Raw genomic sequence first — 15,580 nt, forward strand, 5'->3', positions numbered from 1 at the left:
AGCATCAAACTTGAGTCGTCGAAAAGCAAATGTACCTGAGCGCATGTTGTCAGAACAAGTGGCTTCAAACGAATAAACAGAACTCTTAACAGCTGACCTCCACGAGTGACAGCAATCTGTGCGACTCCATTAAGCAAGCAGCTGAACAGCTCCTCACAGATTCTCAGCTTCCTCCATACAGAGAGCAAACAAGCTTCCGCGACATCGGTGAGCAATGAAAGTGCCTCAAGCAACAACCGCTTTGAGGATTTCCCATCTGAATCATGGGATATAAGTGTTTTAACTTGCAACTGAGCTGCGGCTCGAGAAACAGATAACTTTGTATTAATTCTGGCCTTTAGCTGGCTCCCCTGTTCTGTCCAATCACGCTTCCTTATCTGAAGTGACCAACGATGGAAGCAACTCAATATTGGGAAGAAAGACAAATTTCTCTCTAACGGAAGTAAAGAGGAAACTAAAAGATGAATAAACAGACGGACAAATTCAAAATGAGCTTTACCTTGAGAAAAGCTACTGAAGATTGGAGTTGCTTCTTAGAAAAAATCTTGACCTGGTCCAGATGCACGGCACCGAGAGGGACTTTATCCACAATGTGCCACAGCAACCTTAAGGCTATCTCTTGTTTTTCCAAGATCTCCACAGACTCCTCTTCGAAAGACGCAATTTGCTGCCTCAACCAGGCCGCGCCTCCTCCTCCACTGTCATTGTATCCGAGGTTCATACCAAGCTGATCCACACTGCTCCTCCAGCCAATGGTGCTGCCATTCACAGCTGCACCCCTCGAGGACGCAGTGGTGACATCATCAACAACCCTCGAAACCGAGTTGCTTGACGACACGGAGGCATTGCTCGCTTCATTCCGCGGGCTGGCACTCCCATTCGGTTGTAAATGGTGCGAACCAAGTGGCGAGCTCTGCGATGATGAATTCTCTGAGATCAGAAATGCCGCCTCCCTAGGAGAAGTCGGCGCAGCAACAGAAAACTGCTCCAAGAGACGAGAAACCAAAATATCGGCAGCTTCAGGTGAAATTGGCGGGCAATTCTGGGACACAGCCTTCAAAAATACCCTAGAAATTCCAGCCTCGTCATTGATAATGGTAGCAGCGATCACGATCCCTCCCATGAAATCAGCGACTTCAGTAGCGAAATCAGGGGATAACTCCGCCGCCTTGGCGACATAACTAAGGAAATTAGAGTAAAAGGCAGAAATAAAATCAATCCCAAAAGATTGCGGCCAGAATGATTGACGAAACGAAGCCTGAATCGATTGGAGAAACCCAATGACCTGCAATCTTGGGCCATGATCGGTATGGTTGGGACATTTAGAAATAAATCTTGCGACTGCAAGAATGGCATTGAGATGAAGCCGCGTTAGCCTGTGAGATCCAACGGATAAAGAACCCTCAGGAGGGCATCGACTGCAAATCCATTCAAGTTTTTCGGCGAACTGTGATGGATTCTGAGCTATTAAGTCGCAAAGCTCTGTCAATGCTTCCATGGAGGAATGGAGATGGATAGGAATACTTTGGGGGGAAACCAAAATGGTTTTCAAGATTTAAAAGGGCGATCGTTTTCCGTTTTGCCTTTCTGTTTCGGTGTTCCCTCTCCTCCCGATTCGTCTTGTCTCATCGCGTCGTTGTCTCCTGATCTTTTCTTGTCTTCTTTCCCTTTGGCGTCGTTTTCAGTTCTGCGCTTTCTCTCTTTTTATTTGTTTATTATTTTTTTCTCTCTCTCCCTCTCTCTCTCTCTCCCCCCCTGAATGACTGCTTTTTGAACAAGTCTCGCGCTTCTGATCTCCATTTTCCTTTGCTTCTGTTATCTTATCTTCTGGTCCCACGCTCGCGCACGTCTATCAACACAAGGACTGGAGCATGTGATTACAAATTACGCGGCTTGAAGTCATGAACGGTTGAGTCGACTCACCTATCTTCTTTCCTTCAAGCGAAAAAACAGCATGACTCGCCCTGGTTGAGCAGGCAGTAGAAATGCGTTTCTTCTTCTATACTTCTATTGACCAAACTTTTATAAATATACGGTTCTGTACGCTAGCAGCATATAGAAGCCTACATATTTTGTTCTGGTAAAATGATAAAAATGGCATGTATGAACTTTTCCCCATATTCATGATATTACTCGCTAAACTCATGGAAACTTTGCCTTTTTAGGCAAAATTCCCTTATGCAACTTTTAAATTGGTCTTGTGTTTTTCCTCTTGACATAATGATGATGTGCTAGGAGAGAATTATGTCAGTAGTGCACCAATAAAATGTGATAAGGCAATGTCGTATATTAGAAAGCAAGAGATCACTTTGGTGTGTTTGGTAGCTAAGAGAAGAAAAAAAAAGTATAATTTTTGTACTTTTTTCTTTGAGTTAAGAATTTTTCTTTACACTTTATATGTCTTCACCCATGGAAGATTCTCCTTTTCAAATTCAAAATTTCCCTTGGAAATTGTGAAATTTTCTTTTGTTTCCTCAAAAATTTTCTCGCTAATAACACAAGAAAACATGATAAAATATGGAAACGTAATAAGACAAAAAATGAATGATTACACAATAATTTCCTATGTGTCTATCTCTCTCTTAAAATTTTTTTTTTTATTTTTTTCTTTTATTTTCTTTTCTTCTCTTGATAACCAAACATACATACTCTTTTTATTTTCTCACCATTCCTTATCTTTTATTTTCTTTTCTTTTCTTTTATTTTCTAGATTCTTTTTTCTTTTCTTTTCTTATCTTGGCTGCCAAACATAGCGGTTATGTGAAGAGGAGAGAAGTAAATATGCTATTGCACCCTACCCAAGCAATTTTGAGAACTTTTATCATTTGAGTTATTTACACTTATCCCATTGATGGTAAAGTTTATTGATAAGAGACCGAGTTTCTTGAAACCGTGGTGAATGAGAATCCATTCAAACCACAGGGGATTAGGGATGCAGGAACGTGATCAAAGGGGTTAGGGGGTTTGTGGAAGCCATAGCTCTTTCCATTATTGCCACTAATCGTTTTTTTCCTGACTTAGGAACATTTAGGCAACAATGACACTTTTGATGTGTCCACTTTAGGTGAAGGCAAATGATTCTCCATATGAGCATTTTGGAGGGTTTAATGTCTTACTGACTCAGGAACATTTAGGCAACAATAAAACCTTTTGATGTGTCCGCTTTAGGTGAAGGCAAATGATTCTCCATATGAGCATTTTGGAGGGTTTAATATCTATTGACGAACGGTTCATTGAGCCATGCGAATGTTAATTGTAGGCATTGTATTTTGTCATAATGAAGATGTTATCTGTTGTAACTCGGCAGTCACTGAAAGGGGGGGTGAATCAGTGAGTTCAATTCCGATACCTAAAAACCTGTCCGATGTGTGGCTAAGAAAAACCTGATATACCTGTCCTTGTTTGCACACAGTCGTATGCACACTCAGCCTCTCATATGCACTTCCAAGTGTGCACACCCATTTCACATTCCACGCACTTCAATATAAAATGCAAACAACAAGCACCCACAACACAGGATTTTTACGAGATTCGGCAATTTGCCTACATCCCCGGAGTAGTGCCTGTAAAGGCTTCGTACCTACTCAATACATTACTTTTTACTGCACCCACAGTCGGGAGCACCCACACCCAATTTTCTCAAGCCGAAGCTGAGATGGCACTCGTAGTGCCAATACAATGTATAGCACCCACTCCCGGTGCTTAGCACACAATAAATAATACAATTAAATTGGGCTTATATCAATGCCCTACAGTCAAGCTCTGCCTAGCATATGCATCCACAACTAGCTAGCATGCTTACAGTTCATCCACAATTAACCTAGCATGTATACATTCATCCACAACTAACCCTAACATACATACATACATGTAATGTAAAATCAAATGTTAGAGAATCTCACAACCGATTGCCTGGGATGACTGGAAACTTGTACTGACAAGTTTGGTGCTCACACCTTCTCTCTCATTGGTTTCTTGCTCTTCAAAGCAAACACATCCTTGTTTTCTTATTTTCTTCCTTGGCTTTGAGTTAATATATCATTAACACACTTCAACCACCTATTTTACCTCATTTAATGGCCTAAGAACATTTATCATCAATAATGTATGTTCATTCAATGACCAACAAAGAGGGGGAAGCTTCTCCTACCAAAACCGTAGCCTTATTTCACTCAAAACCCATTTTTCTTGCTTCCATGGTGTAGGGCTTGAAAAAACGAAGAAGCTGCAACTTGGTTCACCCAAATCCGACTTAAAATGAGGGAGATATGACCTTTTGAAGTTGGAGCAATGAGATAGCCTGAAATGGAATCTTCGTAGGGGTGACGTAGGCCACACCGGCGGCACGCGCAACAGGGGCAAAATCTGACCGTAGATCTCATATAAAAGATCTTATAGTCCAAGCCGTCCGATTAAACCAACGGACAACAGATCCAAACCGTTAGATTTGAATATCGATGACGTCATCATGACGTAGGCACTGACATCGTCAGAAGTGTTGTTTGGATCCGAATCCTCCATGTTGGCTTTAATATGATTTCATGAGATCATTAAGATTGGAATCTTCTTTATATCTTCTATACACGCACGAAACACACTAACATACTTTGATAACGTGTAGCGCCAGTGCATCAAGAGTTATGCACCTAACCAATCAAATCCTACGCGCAAGCATCTATCTCGTCCATATCACACCAAAATCTCAGCAGCCTTTGGATGGGCATCAAGCTTACGTGGTCGAATCTTGGCCATCCATTTTACTTCTCTTTACTCCTCTTTGTTACAATCAAGTCCCTGCCTCCATATGTTTCAGTGCTTAAAGACCCCTTGCAACTCAGACCTTCAAAATCTTTAAATTACACAAAAGCCCTTCGAATTTCAAAAATAAATTCCGAAAAATCCACCAACACCGAGAGCAACTGATGGATTTTCGGTTTTGGATTTTCGAACCGACTTTACGGAAATACTTATAACTTTTTCATACGATATCCGATCGAGATGAAACAAAGTGCGTTGGAATCGTAACTGGATGCTCTACGACTTTTCAGAAGACTCAATCATCTGAATCATCCATGTAAAAAGACAAAAATGCCCCTACACCTTTCCAATGATGTATATTTCTCATATGGAATCGGAACGTGATGAAATCAGAACCGTTGGAAAGATTGTATTTTTGTCGTATTGTTACATGTAGAACACTTCCTTTAAAAAATTAATCTTCAATGCCGAAACTGCCCTCGACTACCACAAATGCCGTAACTTCTTCATATGGTATCGGAATGTGACGAAATCAAATGCACTGGACTAGGTAAATTACAATCTACCTTTTTCATGAAGAACCGATCTTCCAAAAATATCATTTTCACTGTCGAAAATGCCCTCGATCGTAAATAGGCCAATTTTGCTAGTTTTGACCCAGAAACCCGCACCACCTATTAATGATGTATTAAACCACTCCATGCATACCAAACTGTTCTATTATCTCATCGGTGACACTGGATACTGCCATGTCATCATTTTCATCCACGTCACCCAAACTGGCCACGTCATCACCGCCACGTGGCAGAGTTGCCAACAAGGACAACCATAAAACAACATTCTTGACAATGATGAAATGGATATTTAGGTCTCTCGTCCAAGGATTTATTGGATGGTATAGGCCGATACTAATATTGACACATATCCAAATCGATGGGTATCAATCGGTTTTGCCCTTGCTCTTTAAAAAAAAAAATACTAATTTTTTTACTATTTTACCCCTGAAACGATATGGATAATAGATCCAAATTAATCAGGGATTGAGGATCAATCGATATGAGACCGATACTTGAAACCATGCTCTATTCCCAATAGGAAAGTTTCGAGGAAAATGATCAAAATGCCATATAACTTTTCAATATCTTTCTTTGACTATGATTCCAATTTCAAAATAAATAAATTTAAATCTTATCTTTGATCCGTTAAACAATTTTAGAATTACTTTAAATTTCATAAATAAGTGTAGGAAAAAATTAAGGCTAAGTCACATGGCCTCTGTGCCAGCATTGGGCCAATGAATACACCAGCAGAGTCATAATAGGAGTGGGCTCACTGTAGCGGGATGGTCATTTGACCCTCCTAATACCGGGTGCAGGGGCCACATAACCTGACAATGATCGGCACAAGTGCATTTTAAAGGAATAGTGAAAACAACACGATTTTGCCACTATTTCATGTAAATATACTGTTTAATGGATCCTGCATTTGAAGAACTTTTTCGAACATCAAATCGATTTAGTACCAAGAAGAATCGATTCGGTCAACAGAGAGGACATGCAACAGGTACCGCCAGGATAAAATATAAGCGTGATGTAGATAGACAAATAAAATTCTTGTAGAATCAGTTGGAAGGGGTAGTCTCCATAAAGATAGCATTACTGAAGAGAACACTAGATTTCTATTGACATAAATTAGGGTGGCTGCACACCACAGGAGAGAAATCCAAATAGAACCTCCCAAAACAGTATTTCAGGTTTGTTTTGCAGTGGATGTAGTTCTTCTTATGACTTCACTTTCTATGGTTAAAGCACTTCTTGAGGTATTTCTAAGCCACAAACAATGTAATCTAGTATTCAAGTGTGATGGGTTTCTAGTCCTCCAAGGTCGATAGGATACAGAAATCCAAGAAGAAACCAGAATCGCGGGAGAAGTAATAAAGCAGATTAAGAGAATTATAATATCAAATGGTCAACTAATATGCTGGTCCAAGGTTTATTATGGACTTGAGGAACAGTTGTGCGAAAATTTCACTGGAATCGGATGGTCAGATTCTCAGTTATGGAGTAATCCTACTCAGGGTATAGGACAACTCAACAGCTTGCAGAATCGATTGACAAAATGGGGGTTAAAACCAGTACTCAGTTAAGGCTCATCAGTTGAATAACCAGTAACAGAAAGTAGGAACAGAACAAACAAAATTTTCAGAAATCTGAAGATTTAAGCAATCCTAGTAGTAACAGGATTCCTACTATTATTTGGAAATTCAGATTTTGAAGCCATCACAAGATTCAGAACTAATAGTATAACAGAAAGCTGAAATCAGAATTCAGAGATCATTTTTGAATCAAGAGAATTTGAGAAATCCAAGTTGAAGTAGGAAACTAAAATGTGATGGGAAAGGATTTTTAAAATAATTTATGAAATCAGACTTTAGAGCTAACAAATAGAATTGAAACTGACAGCAAGGAACAGAAGAATAGGTAGCATAATATATGGACCAAGCTTCTCACCAGGAACTGGACTGAAATCCCACCAACCTACCTTGGCATCCCACCAAGTGGTTTACTGCATTTCACTGAAAAGGGGCACTGAATCTCATAGAACATTGAAGACAAAAGATAATTCCATCCATCCACTTTGTGTGTAGGGCTCTAGCCCCTTGGAAACCTATTAATGCAGGAGTAGATTACAAAAAACTACCCCAGTAGTTTATAACCCCAAACAAGACAAATAGGAACAGAAAACAAAGAAATAAGATCATCAAATAAACCCCCAAGGATACAATACCCATACAGGAGCAAAACCAACCAAAAACCCAACCCGATAGGAGAGAGAAAGACCTGCAATATGGCTGGACAGAGAGATGTGCAGCTAGGTCTGTAAAAATATTTTTGCACTAGAAGAAAGCAGTCACATGCTAACTAGTCTCATAGAATCGGCACCCTCAAAAGCCACAAGAAAGCAATGGTAGTGCCATGTTTTCCCCTTTCATGTAAAATTTTCCCTTTTTACATACATGTACATTAATTTTTACAAAAAAAAAAAAAGAAAAGGCTTAGTTAGTTGAGTACAATTGCATTAGTATTTTTCTCAAACTCATCCAAGGAAGTATAATAATAGGAATGAAAAGGCCAAACCAAACAAGGAACAATATTTTGAGCGTGAACTTCCAAAATGCAAAACATTCAAAGACAAGATCAAGAAGACATTATAAACTATGAAAAATCTTTCTTTAGTTGGGTCATAGATAGAGTTCAGGAACAATTCATACGATAATGTTTGTTTTAGGTTACTGATACAACAGAGAACAGGAAATCATGTCAGATGATTTATGAAGCTAAAAGAATGGATTTTCTAACCCACAGAAATGAAGCTGCTCTAATTTTCTATTTAAGCACACACTTGTATAAACAAAGAAACAGCTCCACACCAGATTTTGAAAACAATTATAAGGTCCTTCGACGATTTAAGACATGGACATATATTTGTTGACAGCCATTGAACAAGGAAACAGATTGTTTGATGTCCTTATTGCCAATTGACGAGGACTTCCTAGAACTATGTTGCTCTTTCAAATCCACTACCAACCTGCATATGCAACCACTCCTGTGCTGATCCTTGGCCATATTCTCTTGTTGCTTGTGAATTGAAAGCCATTCCAGTGGTATCAAATGTCTGTTCACCGAACTGAACCATAAAATTAAACTTGTTAAATACTTAAGTGGATAGATAAAAAATTTATAAAATTAAAGATATACAAAGTCCAACCAATCACCTCCTCCTCTGACCACCTTTTTTAACTCAATTTCTGTAACTTTTTTTTCTTCCATACTTCAATTACTAATTCAATAAATAAATCAATCCGACAACAATCTAATGCTGAAGAAAATCCAGCTATATTGTTTCAGGAGGAATATATATATATATATATATAAAGGCTATTCACAAACTACTGTCAAAGTGGTTGTCCAAGGAACCAGATGAAGCAAGGAGATCATAGACTAATAATTAGATTAATATGGGTAAAATTATTGGACAAAAATATAAAAATAATAATCTTCAAATACCATAGAATTCACTCAAGAAATGCTATACAACCATATTGAAAGTATAAAGTAGAAGGAAGAGAAATAAACAAGCCCTAGAGGGAGGGTTCTTTCCCCCGAATTGACTAGAAGGAAAAAATTTATTACTTAGATGTTTGGATATCCAAATTCTTAGTGAATTCTAGAATAGAAGAAGATATGAAAGCCTTTGAGGATCTTAGGATTATGGACTAGGTTTTTATCCATTCGAGGATGTTCAGTCTACCATATGCTTTTGAATCACCACCCCCACCACCCCCCCCCCAAAAAAAAAAGCACAATCACAAGGAACTAAAAAGGAAAATCCTTCAATGCCGACTTACATCTTTTGGCGGAAATCCTTCAACGCTGGGGCTTATTCTTGAATTAACAGCTTCAAGCTTCATGGACAAGAACTACAACATCCAATGAATTGTTAGAAATAATGTCTGCTCCAACAGGGGAAAGAATAACTATAACAAGAAAAGATTATCACATAACATATAGGAATTATGTGTACCTCAACCTGACGCTGCAGTGATTGAATGTAATTAATGATCTCATCAAGGACAAGTGCTTTCCCAATAACCTGCTCACAGAAACCAAACACCTTAGTAACAGATATTGGATTGGCTTACTTATAGAACTTGACTCCCACAAGTCAAAGAGCAGGATTAACAACAAAAGTACTTGCAAAACAGTACTAAACCTTGTTACAACCAGGGACCAGGTCTTGAAGAATCTTCATCCTCTCGCTAATCTTTTCTCTTCTAGCCTGTCAGACAAATCAATCCAGTTAACATTCTTGCTTGCATTTTGTGGATATGATAAACTGTTTTTTTTATCTATGCCCCAGACAGTTCATATTTGAGTAGAAACAATTGATGTGCCAAATTTTATGTGTCTTAATTCAAAGCTCCAGAAACAAGAGTTAAGAGGAGAGAACTGAGAAGTGGATTACTCTCTCTGCCAGGCTGTGGCTATCAGTAGCTTGACCCCTTCTTGCTCGAACATGGATGTAATCTTGCTTAGCTCCCTCAGTAGGTTGCTTGCTTTGTTCAGCTTGCTTATTACCAGATCCTGAATTTGCTTCCATGTCAACTTTTGAGTCGCCATTCTCATCTCCAGATCCCGAGACCTTTTGACGTTTACCATCAGAATCATTCTGCCAAAATTGGAAACCATATCAGGACCACTTTGCTAAGAACCGTAACTCAGATGAATTCTGTGTATCCACAAACTACTTAAAGACAAAGCCACCCGCTGATAAACTCTTTATCCAATGTCATACACTTAAATTCTCCACAAATCCAATTTTCACAAATTGACAGAACCAGATAGAATCAGTTCAGATGCATTGAAATTTCACAAAGGACTAACAAAAGCAAGAGCTTAAAAAATTCTTTTCAGATCAAGAATAATTTATTTCAATCCAATTCATTAACATTGCAGGAATCATCATCCTGTCCAGAAACATTGAACAGCTTATGGTAATTTTAACACACAACCATTTCAAAGCTAAAAAAAAATCTCAAATATAGCTGAGGATAACAAAATCCAAGTCAAGAGTAACAAACTTGTAAAGAGATCAACATAAAGAGAGGGTTCAGCTAGAGATCAAAAAAGACGAATAGAAAAACCAAGTGAATACCATGTCATTGCCACTGCTAGTAGAAACGAGCTTAGACGACTCATCTTCCGAAACGGCATCTCTACGCTTCCTTCCAGCTCCGCCACGGCTCCCACTTTGCTCCGTAACCGTTGACTCATCGATTGACAAATCCCGATTGATAGTCCCACTTCCTGTAGTCTCCCCAAATCCAGCCAAGTTCTGCCCAAAATGATGCCTCCTCAATCCCAAAACACTACCAGGTTCAGCAACACCAGCAGCGCCACTTCCGTTGAGGGGAAACGGCCAAATCTCAGTTAAAGTATAAGATGAGGCGTTAACAGAGCGAAAGGAACCATCATTCATCAGAGGAGGATCCATCTCCAGACACAAAATCCAAAAAATAGCACAAAGCCTTCCGAATTTCTCATCCAACCTTAAGCTCACATTCGTCTCTTTTAAGTCAGAATTAAAACAATAAAAGCTGCGCAACAACCAAAAACCCTTGATGAGCTCAACAGCTCTGACTGCAAAATCTGCATTTGAAGTTCGACAAACTTTCATTCAACAGTAGTGCCATTTAAAAGCGTAAATGCAACAGAAAGGGAGCTCCTAAAAATCAATGAAAAGGACAGATAAGAGAGCGAAAGGGACCTTCAGTGAAATTGAAACGAGATGAAAACTAAAGACTACGAACATAATATAGATATAGTGAGAGAGACAGTTTGTAAGGCACCAGCATCAGAAGCAGAAGCTCAAAGATGTATGGTGACTGTGATTGCTTCCTCTCTTCGGTGGAGAGTGGTGCGCAATGCGCTCTTTCCGCACCACTACTCGCACTGAGAGAGTGAGAGAGAGGAGGTGAAAGAGAGAGACAAGGAGACCTCGGGAGTTGAAAAGAAGTGAGTGAAGTGAGGTATTCTCGGAGGGTCCAGCGTTGCAGCTGTTTCAAGATGGGGTCACACGACCCACAAGTACAGCGTACAGAGCTCTACGGACTACGGACTACGGAGTAGCCAACAGAACCTGCAGCGAGAGAACCGAGGAACGTTTCAGTTTGGCTTTCTCATTTCGGGTGGCTTATATCGGGTGAACCAACCAACTTTAGCCCCCCCACCTCCAGTAAAAAACCTATTTTTTCTAACAAAAAAAAAACACTATTTCCCATTCGCCCGATAGAAAGAAAGTATCGGAATTTGGGGGGTAAAATCTTCCGATCAAACGCAATACAATCGATCCGTATTGGCAACGATTGATACTAGTTGATACTAATGCGGATATCGTGAACTAAATCTTGGGTCTATGACGTAATTTGAGGCAATCTTAATAGGATCGAGATCCTCTCCTGAGCGCTAGTTATTTGGATGATCGATATATGTTCAAACACTAATCAAATGGTTCACAGCATGATGTCTCTATTCTGATTGATAAAAGTATAGTTATTGGATCAACGTTTGGACATATATCAATTGCTCAAATAGCTATGGATAAAACTTGAACGATCAATGACCAGAAAATGAGTCGATCCACCTTAACAAGGGCATTGGGTTGCAAGAAAAAAATAATAATAATAAGTGAATGGCATAAGATCATTTAACTAGTAGATTCAATGAATGGTAAGTTCTCTGATACGAAAATGATAAAATGGTAGGCAGGAGCTAAAACTGTTAGATCCCTCCATTAATATCAAATTAATCATACATTGCTCTTACATTGAAGGCTTCCTTTTCAAAAGGCATTTTGCATCACCCCTGAGATAATGTGTCAGGGTTAGGTTGGGCGATTTGTTTCTATCTTCAATAGCCAGAGCATCACAGTTTTTATTAATATTAACTTTGAATTTTTTGGTAGAATTTATTATTATTAAGTTGACTGGTATAAGTCTTTAGACTGTAATCTTTCTTCTATATGCATTTTCTTATGGGCTGTAGGAGTGATAAAAGTGAATTGTTTCACCTGGATTGGAGCAAGAAAGGTTATGTCCCCCTTGTATTTTTTGTCATCAAATTCATCTTTAATATGATTCTAGGGGCTAACTCATGTCCAAGATAAAATTATGGTTTAAAAGAAGAAGAAGAAAAAAAAAAACTCTACTGGCATAAAAGTAAAATTCCGAACGAGAGAGGAGTGAGAAGAGCTAGAGGGGTGGGTGTGTGTGAAAGAGGGAGAGAGAGGAATTATGGAAGGCTTTGAAAATCTTAAAATCGTTGACAGTGTGTAAATTGCAAAATATGCCCTTTACTAGCTACATACTTATAGAAAACATTTTCATTCTCCACCAAGCAACGTGTGCCAAAAAAGTGGTGTGACCCTAAAGAGATTCCCACCAAGGTTGCATTAGGTGAGTCTAACTCATCTACAAACATATTTCCCTAGTAAATAATGTTGATTAATAGCAATAATAATAGGTAATAACATGTAAACCTCCTAGTGAAAAAATTCATTATATTCAAGTCTTTCAACTTTAACATCACATAACATATTTTTGAGTATGAAAAATGCAACCATCGAGAACTTTAATAGGTCATAACAACCATATTAAGATTTTCAACCATTGATTGGACACAAGCGCTTAACATATTTTTGAAATATATCTATATAATAATAAAATAGTATTTATATGCATTTGTAAACAATTTACAAAAGAGTCACCAAGCTTGGAACTTCATCCAATTATTGTTAGTAACTACTCTCAGGATATTCTCCTTCATCAATAAGTGGATTACATGCTAAGTACATCCTCCACTCATAAATACACATCGTGAATTTGTCTTACATTTTAAGTACCTCCTCCACTCATAGATACACATCGTGAATTTGGCTTACCAATATATAATCAATGTAGACATCAACTGTTGGCACACTAAGACGCACTACTATGGCAGGGACGACCTCTCAAGCATGGAGACAAAAATAATTACTAGAGAGCCATGTTGCATAAACAATTGATGCATACAAGACTCTCGCAGTAAGCATGTCTAATATGCATACAATTTGAATACTCGCATTTATATTTTAGAGTAATTGTTTGAAAATATGCAATATAGAAACCTTATAAAGAGTATGTTCAATACTATATTTAGTTGTAGACACTTTAAGGTATAATCTAAGGATAATTGCACATAAAATAATAGTACAAATTAAAAATTTTTAATATACTTAAATATGGTTTGATGGACACATATATCCAACAAGTTCATATCATGTTGACGCTCTTAAGGTTAGGTCCAAGTCACAGAGCAAAACCATCAAAATATCGGCGAAGTTTGGTAAGATAATCTAAACTTACTTGTCCCACTTCTCACCATATTTCCTTCCATGCCAAGTAATGAGCAAGTAATAAGGTAGGATACATGAAAAGTTCTCTATACTAGGGAATAGACATAAAAATAAAAATAAAGTCTTTTGTCCTTGTTCTTAGAATGCTTAAAAAAGATCTTAGTGCCTTGGCCACCTAGTAAAGATTCATTGAGAGAGGAAGAGATAAAAAGAATGGAAAGTTAATTTGGGTTTATCACGCAAATTCGAAAGACCTCTTTGTCAAAGAAGATAGGAGAAAGCACTCAAGAAATAACAGGTTTTAAGGAAGTTCTAATTTTGCTAAAGGCATATGCAAGTCACAAGAAAGGCTTAGGTTGGCAATGCCTTATATGTTAATTCCATGTGCCTTAGTAGTTAGATAACTCCATAGACAGAGTAGTCCACTTCCACCATTCTATGTTTATGACTTTTGAGGCAATCTTGCGTATGGTACCGGTGGACAATGACATTGATTTATAAGTAGTTATAATGTTGGAAAGTTAACCTATGGTGATAAATGATAGACACCTTTCAACTTATTTATGAATTTATTCTTATATTGATTTATTTTAACGAGAAATATAGGTGTCATAAATCATACCAAAGTCCTCTATTTATGTTTACTAAATTCTCTCTTGTTTGGAGTTTTGCCTTTAATCTTATTTATGAATTTATTGTTATATTGATTTATTTCAACAAGAAATATAGGTGTCATAAATCATACCAAAGTCCTCTATTTATGTTTACTAAATCCTCTCTTGTTTGGAGTTTTGGCCTTCACAATATTGAAGTCGATTTCGCCGAAGACCCGCTTGCCTAACACAGAACTCATTGGTAAGGTTAACGTTCCATTGATGAATTGGGACATAAAATTGGATTTCATCCCAAAATGCATATGCGGTAGAAGAGACCACAAGGTAGTTTCACAATCATATCCCCAACCTTAAACAGTGCATACAGAGCCTCTGATGCTTAATCTCAGAATCTGTATAGTCTAGATCGATTTGTCAGTGTTCATTAAGATAGATGAGAATGGTAATGAACTAAAGAATTTAGTGCAATGCATTAAATATGTAACTACTTCAGTAATCAATTCTGTTTATTCCTAAAATTCACTGTAGTTCATCTCTTTCAATTTAGTTGCATTCTTTTGTTTGGACTTTGGGGCATCTCCTAAAACCTTGCCTATCAAAAGGCCCCGTGAGGTGATTTGAATAAGATTTGAGGCACAAGATATTAATGAAGCACATGCACCACCATATTGAACTCATGGACTTGTGTAGTCAAGCCACAGCATTGTCAAAGTTTTCTAAGGTTTAATTGTTTTAATTTGCTGGAGAGATATACCGGAAATGATCCCGGTTTATGTGGTTGTGGGTCAGCATGGGCTCGCAGGATTAGTATCCTTCCTTACTCCTTGGTTATAAAAAAAAAATTTGCTGGAAAGATATTGAGGGTTTTCTTGATTCATTAGGCCATTATACTCATATGGATTTTTTTGGACATGGTATTCAATTGCCTATGTAGCCCACGTAAGGACTATTATACTCATATGGATTTTTTTTGGACATGGTATTCAATTGCCTATGTAGCCCATGTAAGGACTCTCAACAGTATCTTTTTGGTATCTCAGAGAGATTAAGGTGTGATGGTGATGAGGTGATGGCGATTAGACTTATCAATCTCGGCTTCTAAAAACCAATTGTACAAAGGCTTAAGCGTTTTGCTGGAAAGACATTGATGGTTTCTTGATCTGTTAGGCCATTATACTTACATGGGCATCTTTGTTGACATGGGACTTGTTGCATGCATCAAGTATTGAAGAACCCATGTAGCCATGTAAGGACTC

The 15,580-nt window shown here is 38.1% G+C and overlaps 2 protein-coding genes across 4 annotated transcripts in view; both read right to left on the reverse strand.

The window, feature by feature from the left end:
* Nucleotides 1-2,357, reverse strand: part of LOC122077356 (phosphatidylinositol 4-kinase alpha 1-like) — a 34,719-nt gene extending 32,362 nt beyond the window's left edge. The window contains exons 1-2 of one of the 2 annotated variants that reach the window (XM_042643279.1): nt 500-2,015; nt 36-377 (exon numbers count right to left, since the gene is read on the reverse strand). In XM_042643279.1, coding sequence (XP_042499213.1) covers nt 36-377; nt 500-1,498 — 1,341 coding nt within the window. In that variant the 5' untranslated portion in view covers nt 1,499-2,015. Of the gene's footprint in view, nt 1-35; nt 378-499 lie in introns of both variants that reach the window. The other variant, XM_042643280.1, reaches the window with a different exon arrangement.
* Nucleotides 2,358-7,971: 5,614 nt separating this feature from the next.
* LOC122075714 (transcription factor BHLH089-like) lies at nt 7,972-11,357 on the reverse strand. Of its 2 annotated transcripts, XM_042640853.1 has the most exons (7): nt 11,086-11,357; nt 10,474-10,967; nt 9,784-9,987; nt 9,532-9,597; nt 9,343-9,411; nt 9,167-9,238; nt 7,972-8,445 (listed from the first exon to the last, which is right to left on the reverse strand). In XM_042640853.1, the coding sequence occupies exons 2-7, from the start codon at nt 10,810-10,812 to the stop codon at nt 8,317-8,319; spliced, it is 879 nt and encodes a 292-aa protein (XP_042496787.1). In that variant the 5' UTR covers nt 10,813-10,967; nt 11,086-11,357; the 3' UTR covers nt 7,972-8,316. The 2 variants fall into 2 exon arrangements, with proteins under 2 accessions (XP_042496787.1, XP_042496786.1); XM_042640852.1 differs by having other exon boundaries at nt 10,474-11,357.
* Nucleotides 11,358-15,580: the final 4,223 nt, after the last annotated feature.

This window comes from Macadamia integrifolia, chromosome 4 (assembly GCF_013358625.1).
Source record: "Macadamia integrifolia cultivar HAES 741 chromosome 4, SCU_Mint_v3, whole genome shotgun sequence".
Taxonomy (NCBI): Eukaryota; Viridiplantae; Streptophyta; class Magnoliopsida; order Proteales; family Proteaceae; genus Macadamia; species Macadamia integrifolia.

What these genes read in the sequence shown, in the direction of transcription:
- LOC122075714 (XM_042640852.1), bottom strand. Translation starts at nt 10,995, where the DNA reads ATGAAAGTTTGTCGAACTTCAAATGCAGATTTTGCAGTCAGAGCTGTT. An exon ending in GCCACAGCCTGGCAGAGAGA is followed by an intron (nt 9,598 to 9,783) that starts GTAATCCACTTC and finishes TTTGTCTGACAG; the next exon opens with GCTAGAAGAGAAAAGATTAG. An exon ending in TGGTCCCTGGTTGTAACAAG is followed by an intron (nt 9,412 to 9,531) that starts GTTTAGTACTGT and finishes TTCTGTGAGCAG; the next exon opens with GTTATTGGGAAAGCACTTGT.